Source organism: Carcharhinus amblyrhynchos, chromosome 22, assembly GCF_965287045.1.
Source record: "Carcharhinus amblyrhynchos chromosome 22, sCarAmb.v2.hapA, whole genome shotgun sequence".
In the NCBI taxonomy this organism is placed as follows: Eukaryota; Metazoa; Chordata; class Chondrichthyes; order Carcharhiniformes; family Carcharhinidae; genus Carcharhinus; species Carcharhinus amblyrhynchos.
This window is the reverse complement of record NC_137345.1, coordinates 31,912,179-31,924,123: the sequence shown is the minus strand read 5'-3', so window position 1 is coordinate 31,924,123 and position 11,945 is coordinate 31,912,179. Positions and strand designations below refer to the sequence as shown.

The 11,945-nt window shown below is 40.4% G+C and overlaps 1 protein-coding gene across 1 annotated transcript; it reads left to right on the top strand.

Annotated features, from left to right (window-relative positions):
* The first annotated feature begins 490 nt into the window (after positions 1 to 490).
* Positions 491 to 11,706, top strand: LOC145357042 (pleckstrin homology-like domain family A member 2). The gene is made up of 2 exons (XM_080210097.1): positions 491 to 1,102; positions 11,260 to 11,706. Exon 1 carries the CDS (start codon positions 690 to 692, stop codon positions 1,083 to 1,085), a length of 396 nt encoding a protein of 131 aa, XP_080066223.1. The 5' UTR covers positions 491 to 689; the 3' UTR covers positions 1,086 to 1,102; positions 11,260 to 11,706.
* The last annotated feature ends 239 nt before the right edge of the window (positions 11,707 to 11,945 follow it).

Below are 11,945 nucleotides of genomic sequence, written 5' to 3'. Positions count from 1 at the left end.
AGGCATTTTCACAGAAACTTCGTTGCAGTGTTAATGCAAGCCTACTTGTGACAGTGATAATTAAACTCAAATAATTAGAGAGATTAGTGGAAGCAGAACACATCATTGTAATATTCTTCCTAAAAGCTGAACACATGACTGTGAAATTCTCCCTAAAAGTGGCGAGGCGCTCACACATTATCACCTCCAGATGTCATGCCGCCACGTTTCAGTTTGCTAATATTGACATGTTTTGAAATGCTGTGTTGGGGAGACGGGAGTATGGTGACGTTAAAAACTAAAGACATGTGTGTGAGATACTTTTTCAGAAACACAGCAGCATATAAAGACGTTCCCAATCCTGCAGTGGCGGGGTATTCCCCCCCCCCTCCACCATCAGCCAGTCTGCCCAACATGTTTCCTGAATGATTCAGTGGCGACGTGGGAGGATCGCCTTTGATCTTAGTCAACGTCAGGAAGGAGGGCTGGGCGAAGGGATGCAGAAATGAATAAAAAGCCATCTGGGCATGTTGTAACAGATTCCGGCAAAGCGAGACTAGCACAGATTGGAGGAGAGGCGAGAGAGAAAGAGAGAGAGAAATGAACTAGAGCGATTCAGCATCCCAAGTTGTGAGCTGTTAACATTTACACTGAGCGGTTGGGGGGGGGGGGGAGGGGGCAGAGAGAGTTTGAGGATTAAGCCAGCCAGCATGCCTGCGATGAATGGGCAAACGGTGCTGAAGGAAGGGCTGTTGGAGAAGAGGAGCGATGGTTTGCTGCAGTTGTGGAAAAGGAAAAGCTGCGTGCTGACAGACGAGGGACTGTGCATCTACGACCCCAAGGCAAGTCGCTCCAAATGCAAGGTGCTGCCCTTCGAAAACATGAAGACGGTGGACTGCGTGGAGAGGAAAGGCAGATATGTCTATTTCACCGTCGTGATGGCCGACAGTAAGGAAATTGACTTCAGGTGCCTGGAGGACACGACGTGGAATGCGGAGATCACCCTGGGGATGGTGCAGTTCAAGAACCGCCAGGCCATTCAGTCCGTGAGGTCCCGGCAGCTGGCTCACATCTGCACGCCCACAGCCATCAGCACAATGTCCTGATCCAAAGACACCGAGGGGTGAGTGAGTCCCGCAAAGCCTCCCTGCTTCTCTGGCAGCATCCAGACTTTACTGCTGCTGTTTCCCACTCTGGTCAGCACTGCTGCCTCACAGTGCCAGGGACCCAGTGCCAGGGAATCCCGGCGTGCAGAAGTCTGCACGCTTTGCCCCTGTCTGCGTGGGTTTCCTCCGGGTGTACCGGTTTCCTCTCACAGATATGCTGGTTAGGTGCTTTGGCCATGCTAAATTCTCCCTCAGTGTATCCGGACAGGTCCAGATTCTGGCCACTAGGGGATTTTTCACAGTAACTTCATTGCATTGTTAATGTAAGTCTACTTGTGACACTAATAAATAAACATTAAACCCACATTTCATTTGCCACTAATGAAAACAAGATGCTCATGGCTAAACGTTCACTGAACTTGAACAACGGGCATGACCGTCATGCCTGGTAGTCCCTGGCAGTTTAAAATAACCCTACTTCTTTCACCATTTCCACCACTGAGTAACTGATTCACACTATCATCCATGGACACCATCATTCATTCATTACTGTATGACATAAAAGAGTTTGAATTCAGCATGTGTGCCAGGGTGGCACAGTGGTTAGCGCTACTGCCTCATAGTGCCAGGGACACAGATTCCGTTCCAGACTTGGGTGACTGTATTGAGAGGAGTCCGCATATCCTCCCTGTGCCTGCATGGGTTTCCTCCGGGTGCTCCATTTTCGTCCCACATTCCAAGGATACGGAGGATAGATTGGCCATGCTAAATTGCCCCTTAATGTCAGTAGATGTGTAGGTTCAGGGGAATTAGTCGGGTAAATATGTGGGGTTATGAAGATAGGGCCTGGTAGAATCGGTGCAGAGTCCTTCTGCACTATAGGGATTGTATGATTCTAAGATCTGTCAGTGTATATAGTAAGAAATAATGTGGTATTTCGTTACTCTGGATTGGGGACAGTTTTTGCTAAGATTTGTTTCACATATTCTGAAACCCTGCTTTTAATAAGTGGTTATCAATTGAAACAAGTCGAAATACTTTGCGCTGTAAAAGACTGCTGCTTTGTGCATTTGATATCAATGACAGTCAGAAAACAGTAACTGCTACAAGCCTAGATCTCTGACTTTTCCCAGTAAGGAAATCTTAAAAATATTCATAAACAACTTTGAATAATTTGAATTGACTGTAAACATCACATTCATAGAATAAAATCCCTACAGTGCAGAAGGAGGCCATTTGGCTCATTAAGTCTGCATCAATTCTCCAAAAGAAACCGAGGCCCACCACCCCTCACCCCCTATCCTTGTAATCCAGTGCAATTTTATCATGAATAACCCCCTAACTTACTCTACTTTGGATAAGAAAGGGCAACTTAGCATGGCCAATCCACCTAATGTATACATCTTTGGACTGTGGGAGGAAGCAGGAGCACCCAGAGGAAACCCCCGCAGATATGGGGAGAAAGGACAAACCCCACATAGACATTGACCCAAGGCTGGAATTAAACTCACATCGCTGAATCTGTGAGGCAGCAGTGCTAATCACCGTGCCGTCCTGAGTGATTCCCAAAATTACTCATAAAAGATTTTTATTTGATGTACCATCCTCAGAACCAGTTTTCTAAAATCCTGACTGCAACCATTGGTAAAGGCATGTTTACAGTTTTCTTGCCTTTCATAGGTTGCTGACATGGGATTGATCCTGATCCCAAATGCATTGGACCGGGATAGAAAAAAACTTCCATTGGAGATTGTCCATAATAACAAAAATGAACATTTACACAGCATGGTTAATATAACAAAACATTTCAAAGCACTTTGCGATATTATTGAAAGCATTTTTGACGCAGACACAGAAGTTGATGTCGGAACGGATGACCAAGGTTGGATCAAAGAGATAGGCATTCAGGATCATCATAAAAAAAGCGAGAGAGAGAGACAGACAGGAGGCTTAAGGAGGAAATTCAGAGCTTATGGCCAAAGGGAGTTATTTGCCCCATCGAGTCTGCACGGACTATCTGACAGACTAACATACCCAAAGCCCTTTCCCTCATCCAATCCCCGTAATTCCATATATTTATGGCTAATTTATCTGACCTAGATCTCTTGGGACACTAAGGGGCAATTTGCATGGACAATCCATCTAATTGCACAACTTTGGGCTGTGGGGGGAAACCGGAGTACCCGGAGGAAACCCACGCAAACATGGGGAGAATGTGCAACCACCACACAGACACCCGGAATTGAGCCCAGGTGCCTGGCGTTTAAGGCAGCAGTGCTAAACACTCTACCACTGTACTGCCTGTGGCTTATTGTGAGAGAGGTGACCGAAATAGGGAGGGGCAAGGCTATGGAGAGATTTGAAAATAAGGATGAGGCAGGAGACAAGTGAGGATCAGCAGGCAAAAGGATGATTGGGGAACAGGTTTTGGAGTGTGTTAATGTATAGGTTGCAAGTTTTTTAATGAGCACCATTTGATATTGAGTGGAAAATGGGAGGTCAGCCAGTCAAACATTACAACATTAGGAGCAACAGCAGCATGCACGAGGGTTTCAGTTGCAGATGAGGCAGGGCTGATGTTCAACAATGTTTCAGTGTGAAAGGAGACAGTCTTGGTGATGGTGTTGATATTGTAGTCTAATCTTAGGGTCAAACACAACTCCGAGATTGTGAATGTTCTTGTTCAGTTTAAGACATCAGGGAGATGGTAGTGTAATGATAATGCCATTGAACGAATAATTCACAGGCCCAGGCTGATGCTCTGGGGCTACAGGTTCAAATCCCAGCATTGAACCCGGTAGAATTCAAATTCAGTTAATAAAATACGGAATTTGATGTTAGCGTCAGTAGTGGTGCCTATGAAACTAGCATTAATTGTGATTAAAAACCTGTCAGGTACACTCATGTCCTTTAGGGAAGGTAATCTATCATCCTTAACAGGTGTAGCCTACATGTGACTTCAGATCCACAGCAATGTGGTTGTTACTTGTCCTCTGCAAATGGCTTCAGAAATCAATTGAAGGTAAGTATGGATGGGCAATAAATGCTGGCCTTACCAATGACATCCACACCATGAAAAATTTAAATAAAAGCTGCCAGGCATGGAAATGATAGGAACCAGGTTTGTGACAGGGACAAAAGGTGATGACTTTAATTGGTGGGCATTTATGCTCCATCCAAAACTGGGCGTTAAGCAATTGATGTCAAAATTGATTTCTAACATTTGTTTTATGTAACATTCATCCTCACTTTGGTTGCAATCTAATCTGTCCTGCCATCACCTGAAACCCCTAATTAGATAGCAATGTTTTAATTAAATTTTGCTCCCAACATTTCACATTTAAATAAAGCACTGAGTACCAAAGACTGAGAAATTGCTTTATTCTCTATATCTTTTATTAACTCTTGAATATAGGTTCTGAATTTCAGTTGTTTAATGCAATGGTGCAATAAGAGTTTGCACTTTAAAAGATATTTGCTTTATAATTGTGCTGCACAATATTAGGAACAAATAGGTCCATTCATTCACCTCATTGTTGCTTGTGGAATGTTGATGTGCGGAAGATGGCTGCTGTGTTAGCTTACAAATATAATTCATTGGTTATTAAATGCACTGGGTCATCCTGGGGATGTGAAATATGCCATATAAATGTAGGCTTTTATTTAATGTACCAGATGAACTCCCTCTGCTATTTAAACAAAGGTGCTAAATTAATTAGAAAGACAAGTTAAAATTTTCATAAAATATTGAACAGAAGAATTTTATACCAAACGCTAATACATTTATAATGAATATCACATTGGACAAGTTCAAGATGTCAATTTATTTTAATATTGAGAAGAATAGGGGCATTAAAACACAATTCAAATGATACAGAAATCATTCATCAAAGCAGGAAATGCTATAAGCTGTGCAGTGCTTCTTTTCTTGCATTTCCAACTTTTTTCCTACTTTTTTTCCTGCATTTAAAACCATTAATTCAGATGGAGCAAACTGTGCATTTTGCGCAGAGTGACTGGTATGCAGAATCCCATTTTCTGTTGCTGTTGACTCAATTTTCAGCAATTTCACGTTGCAGCAAAAGTGAAATGCTACAGATGCTGGAAATCTGAACCTAAAGCAGAAAGCATCAGAAAAAGCAAATCTGGCAGCATCTATGGAAAAAGAGTGACCTTTCATCAGAGCCGATCACCAATTAATCTGGTTTTAGACACTTCTTTGTATGCTTTCTTTCCTAACAGATGTAGGTAATTTTGCTGTCCAAGAGTTCATAGAAATCCATTATGAAAAATCTAATTTAATTATGTCCATTTAAATTATTTTGCATATGCGTAGGGTTACAGATGCACCTTTATCTGTAATATTTAGGGTATTATTTATACAGATCTAGAAGGGTACCTTAATAATGGGAGCGTAATTTGATTTGCTATTTAAACCTAAGGAGTATCTTAATTTTAACTGAGAATAAACTGAAAATTCACCTGTTCTAATGTTTTAGATTCATCTCAATTCTGCAGAATTGTTCTGTGGTGGCATCAGCTCTTCAGCATCTCACCTAAGTGGCTATTCCCTAATATGAGCACTGAGATGATGGATAAAACTCATTACAGTTGCTGAGACCACTGCTAGCACCACTAAAGGCAATTGCATGACTTCTGTAAATTCCCAGTGGTCAGCCCAAACAAGCCTGGCTTGTTTATTTTACAGTCAGCCACATTAGTTGAGGATGGGAATTGGAAAAACATGCGTGCAGCTGCATAAGACTATGGTTAGGTTGCATTTGGAGTATTATGTACAATTCTGGTTGCCACATTACCGGAAGGATGTTGATACATTGGAAAGCATACAGAAGAGATTTACTTGTGTGTTGCCTGATTTGGAGGATGTAAACTATGAAGAAAGGTTGAACAAACTTGGATTGTTTTCATTGGAGCATCGGAGGATGAGGCAGGATCTAATAGAGGTTTACAAGGTTATGACAGACTTGGATAGTGTGGATAGTCAGAACCTTTTTCCCAGAGTTGAAAGATCAATTACTCAGGGGTGTAGGTTGAAAGTGAGAGGGGGAAAATTTAAAAGTGATGTAAGGGGCAAGTTTTTCACTGAGAGGGTGGTGAATGCCTGGAATGCGCAGGAGATGGTGGAAGCAGGTTCTGTGACATCTGGATGGATACATGAATAGAAAGAGAATAGAGGATTATGGACCATGTAGAGTGAAGAAGATATTAGATTAGAGAGGCATCTGTGTCAACACAGACTTGGTGGGCTGAAGGGCCTGTTCTTTGTTCTCTGACATGATATACTAGGGATGCAGCATGAACCTCATAATAGAAAAGTTAGCATCACCTTCAAACTGTTCATGAGTGCTGTGCGAGCCACCATAATAGAATACTGATTAGAATGCACATTCACATTCTAATTAGTATTCTGTAAACTGTGTGTGCCTTTATATGACCTGTTTCTGATCAGAGTTCTCCACGCACCTGACGAAGGAACAGCATTCCGAAAGCTTGTGGCATTTACTATCAAATAAACCTGTTGGACTTTAACCTGGTGTTGTGAGACTTCTTACTGTGTTTACCCCAGTCCAACGCCGGTATCTCCACATCATGAGCCACCATAGTCAGACCTGATCCTGTCCTTATTAAATATCAATGACAAAAGGTGAAACAGCCCTCATTGTCCATTAGCTGTGAACAAGAGGAACCCGGGTGTAACATGAACACATGCAATGGAGCCAAATTATTCCCAGACTAAAATAGTTTTAATTTTAAGCAGAAAGCCACTAGTTGTACATCATTTAATTTTGGACAGATTGCATAATTGCAGGGTAATGTCTTTGATGTTGCATCCAATAGCTGCTTTAGCATTTAAATCAATCAGATAACACAATATTAAATTAGTACTAACTGGTTTCTTTGTCAATTGTTGGTGGGATACACACCCATAGTTATCCTGCAATAGTGCTTCGAGTTCCTCCCTGTAATTATGTGTTATTGACATTGTGTGTCATAATAGCTTTTAGTCATATTGTACTTCTACAAGCATAGAAAGGACCTTCACCAAAATTAGCAATCTGGTGTTTCAGATGGTCAGCTTCATTGGGATTTGAATAGGGTCAAGCATGATGGGTATGTCTCCAGCCTCAGTGCTGGGAGTAGATTGCTGAGTGTGGCTGAACATGGAAACAGATTGGTAATATTATCTCCATATTTCCCAGCATGAGTCATATTCAAATTTCATTAATCAGTATTGCGCAGGATGAAAGGAAATACTCTGCATATTGGTGGGATGCTTGGCAGAATGGCTTTTATAAACTTGTGACTATTTTTCTGTGGCCCAGGTTCTTGAAGGTACCCCAATCCTTACCTCATTACTCTGGCTACCTTTGCTACCTAAACAAAAAGAATGTTTCAGAATTGGGCGTAAAGTATTATGATTCATCAGCAACTAGTTTGCCACTTCCAGGCTGGACACATTGGGTGGGATTTTATGGCCGTCCTCAACCCAAAACTGGAAAATTCTGCTTGAGGTTAATGAACTTTTGCATTGTCAGTCTCTTGTCTGGTATGATTCCCATGGCGGGTGAGATGGGAAAATTCCCCCATTATCTCTTTTTAACAGTAGGAATGTGTACACTAACATCTGAAATCTCTACTTGCAAGTTGCTACATGGAACAATTATTGAGTTTGTGTCGTAAATGTTCACCCTTGCAATTATAGAAGCCATAGAATCCTTACAGTGGAGGACGCTATTTGGCACATTGAGCCTGCACCGACCACAATCCCACCCAGATCCTATTCCCCTAACCCCTCATCTTTACCCTTCTAATACCCTTGACACTAGGGATAATTTAGCATGATCAATCAACCTAACTCACACATCTTTGGACTATGGGAGGAAACCCGTGCAGTCACGGAGAGAATGTGCAAGTTCCACACACACAGTTGCTTGAGGCCAGAATTGAACCCAGGTCCCTGGTGCTTTGAGGCAGCAGTGCTAACCATTGTGCCACCATGCACCAAATTATGATAGCAAAAAACCCTAATGTAAATAAGTTGCCACCTGACATAGTGAAAATATTATTTAGCAATTACATTAAACCTGCATTTCTTTTGTTACCTTTGATGATCCAGACTTGATATTGTGCCCAGTAGTATCTAACACACAAGCCTGAACTTTCAGACGGCAGCATTTCTTTGCAGATTTCAAATGAAATACATTTTGGTTCAATTCCCTGAATGTAGTTTACAGTATTAAAATTGCCATGAATCTACTGTAAATCATGAACTATTAAACTAGCAATATCTGTGTTGTAAAGCAGTATGATACTCTTATGTAAACATAATGTGGGACTGATTCCATTTCATTAGAATAGCCAAATTTTTTAGAGTTGTTATTTGAAGGATAAACATTTTATCTATTAAAGAAAATGAATCTACGGATTCCTATTGATTCTCTGGGATGAATGCTTCACGTATTTGTTAGATATTATATGGTTCATTATCTTGGAAGCATTTACTAATGTTAAAATAAACAAGTTAATATCTGTGTTAGAATATGGGACATAAATGTCAAATGAATACATCAGGGTTCATGTACAGATTTTGGCAACAATAATTCTTAGGTTAGTATGAGTACACAATTATGTAAATAGGATTCCAAATACCTTATTAAAAGTTACAGGTGAAATCCATAACTCATTCATTTCAATCTTTTATTGTCCATACCTCCATCAGAGGCACCATTCAAACTTAACGGAGTTGCAATATTGATGCAATTTTGACAATCATCTTTGAATTTTGCATCAGTAACAAAACGGTTACTATCATTCAGTCGGGGCTTTACTGAGACTGGGAGTGAAGCATCTTATTTGGGAGATATGGGAGGTCAATCAGTGTAACTAGCCTCTCTGCGCATGATCTGAGTTTGGATGCTACTGTCTCTAGATGGCAAATGGGGATGAAGGGAGAGGTAATTCCATTTCCCGAACCATCATTGATCACCCTGATATGCGTGCATTCAAAGTAATGCTATCAAATTGATTTATTCACAAGTTGCCTTGCCCGTTACACATCTGATGTAATCAGAGCACAGTGTCTGCCAGCAAAACATTGATGTAAGCTTTACAGATCAAGAGGTCTTGATTCATTATCGTTTCCACATAGCGAAACCTGAATGCATTAATATGATTAAACTCTCTTTTCGTGTTTTAACCTGTTTCATTTCTAAATTTAATACGTTAATATGATAAAGACAAACTAAATTAGTCAAAACAACAGAGGATTGACTTGGAGAAAGTATAGACCCGTGTCATCCTTTAAAAGCAATGTGTGCTAGATTTTTATGCAATATGCTTAATATTAGAAGCATTAATAGTTAATATTTAACCAGAGTTATGCATGCAGTCAATGTTTTTTTTCAAATTTCTGTCCTACAGAACTTAGTAAGACTTCGCTTAATTGCATTAATATTTATTAGCTTAGATTGATAACATGAAATAGTTGAATGTAGGTCATTGAGAAGACAATGAGAAATCTCACCAGAGATTTGTTGACATAAAATGAGCAATTTGCGTGATCCCTTGAGGACCTGCCGCCAGTGTAATCTTGCTAATAATGAATGTGGTTCACAGAAAGGGCTCTAGCTTTACCTTATAATCGTGATTAGCTGACTTATTGTCACCGTAAGCTAGGCTATGTGCTACTAGTGTAGCCTCATAGATTTATCACTCTGGAAGTACAGGAATGCACGTTCTTTACCAAAATAAAGCAATACTAATCCCAAATTATTTTTTAAATTTGTCCATGGGGTTGGGCAACCACTAGCAGGCAGCATTTGTTGCCCATCCCTAATTGCCCTTGAACTAAATTGCTTGCTGAGCCATTTCAGAGGATGATTAAGAGTCAACCATATTACTGTGGGTCTAGAGTCATGTAGGCCAGAACAGGAAAGGATGGCAGATTCCATTCCCTAAAGGGCATGAGTGAACTGCATGGGTTTTTTGCAAAATGAAAATAGTTGTCGTGGTCACCATCACTGAAACTAACTTTCCAGTTCAGATTTAATGAATTGAATTTACCAGTTGCAGTGATGGGATTTGAGCCCATATCCCCAGAGAATCATTGTGGGCCTCTGAATAGCTAGAGCAATGACATTAAAACTACATCAGCAGCTCACCCAAAAAAGATAATAAGATATTTAAGACACAGTGCGTCTGATCTGGTGATGTAAATTATGTGTTACAGTATAAGTCAAAATAAATAACCTTGAATTATATTGTATTTGATGCTTGAATACATACTTATCTGACAAATTCCTTTTTTACTGCTTGAACTGTTTGAATTAAATAGCAGTAGCAATAAAGGCACTACAATTGGTCTTAGGTTAGCAAAGGCAAAATTAGCCCAATTTGCACTCCCACCGCTATCAAATGACATCCTGACATCTGCATGTGTGGGTTTTGGGCAAGGACAGGATCAGACTCAGCTACATTGTTCTCCCATGACTGCATTAACTGTTACTGCTTGCTGCTGAAGACTGCACATCAATGCTGATATACTTGGCTGAGTGCATGAATGCACATGGGACCATATTCCAACAAAGAACCAATGGGCAAAGGAGGACAAGAAAGGAAAGAAAACTGGTGAAGGGAAAAATATCTGTAATATCCTTGTTTAATGGGTGGCACGGTGGCACAGTGGTTAGCACTGCTGTCTCACAGCACCAGGAACCCTGGTTTGATTCCCAGCCTAGGTCACTTGGGTCTATGTGGCATCTGCATGTTCTCCCCGTGTCTGCGTGGATTTCTTTCAGATGCTCCGGTTTCCTTCCATAGTTCGAAAGACAAGCTGGTTAGGTGCATTGGTCATGCTAAATTCTCCCCCAGTGTACACAAACAGGTGCTGGAGTGTGGCAAATAGGGGATTTTACCAGTAACTTCATTGCAGTGTTAATGTAAATCTACTTGTGACACTAATAAAGTTAAAAAAAAGTGTGAACTTTTCCTGGTTACATTGAGCTCTTCGGTTTATATGTCTTTGCATTCTCAATGTTGTGAGTGTAACTATTGAAATAATATAAATTATCTTCAAATGTTTTCTCTTTACTGCCATAAATTCTTGTTTGACATCTGTCTTACATTTCATAACACATTTCTTTTGCCCCCCTAGGTATCATTGATATGCAAAAGCGATGAACAAATCTTGACCTGCTACCAAACAATGCTGAATGGGACAGGATTGATTTTGTGTCTGCATCCATCACAAGAATACACAACAATTCAACCAAATGACAATCATGACTCAAAGTGGATGTACTTTCATGAGAAGGACTGTATTATAATAATCTCGAGACCAGATTCATTATTCACAATACGCTTCTCAGTCTTAATTTTTTTTTCTTATTTATTAAATGACCAATACTCGCTGTAGGAATGACTTCATGAAAGTCTTGTATTATGCGTGGTAAATTACTGAAGCCTATTTTATTTATTGAGATATATTGTCCTTTCAATGCTTGATATTGTGGTTTCACTCTGCCAGATGGGAAGCCTTGCAATCTGTATGAAGATTGTTTTTGTCTGTTAACCTGTAAATAAAAATAATGATGAACATGAACTGATTTTGTGTTTGATAGGACAAAGCATCACACAATACTGCACCAAGAAGACCTTTAAAGTTAGGATGATGGGCTAAAGATTATAACACAGGGCACTAACAAGGATAAAGAGGGAAGAGAAGTCAAGACAAAACAAAACATCATCACTCAGTGATGTTGGGTTCGGTTGTTCAAAGCTTCAAGAAGTGTAGTGGATGAAGCATCAGAAAGCACTCACTTCACTGCAACGGTAAGGCAC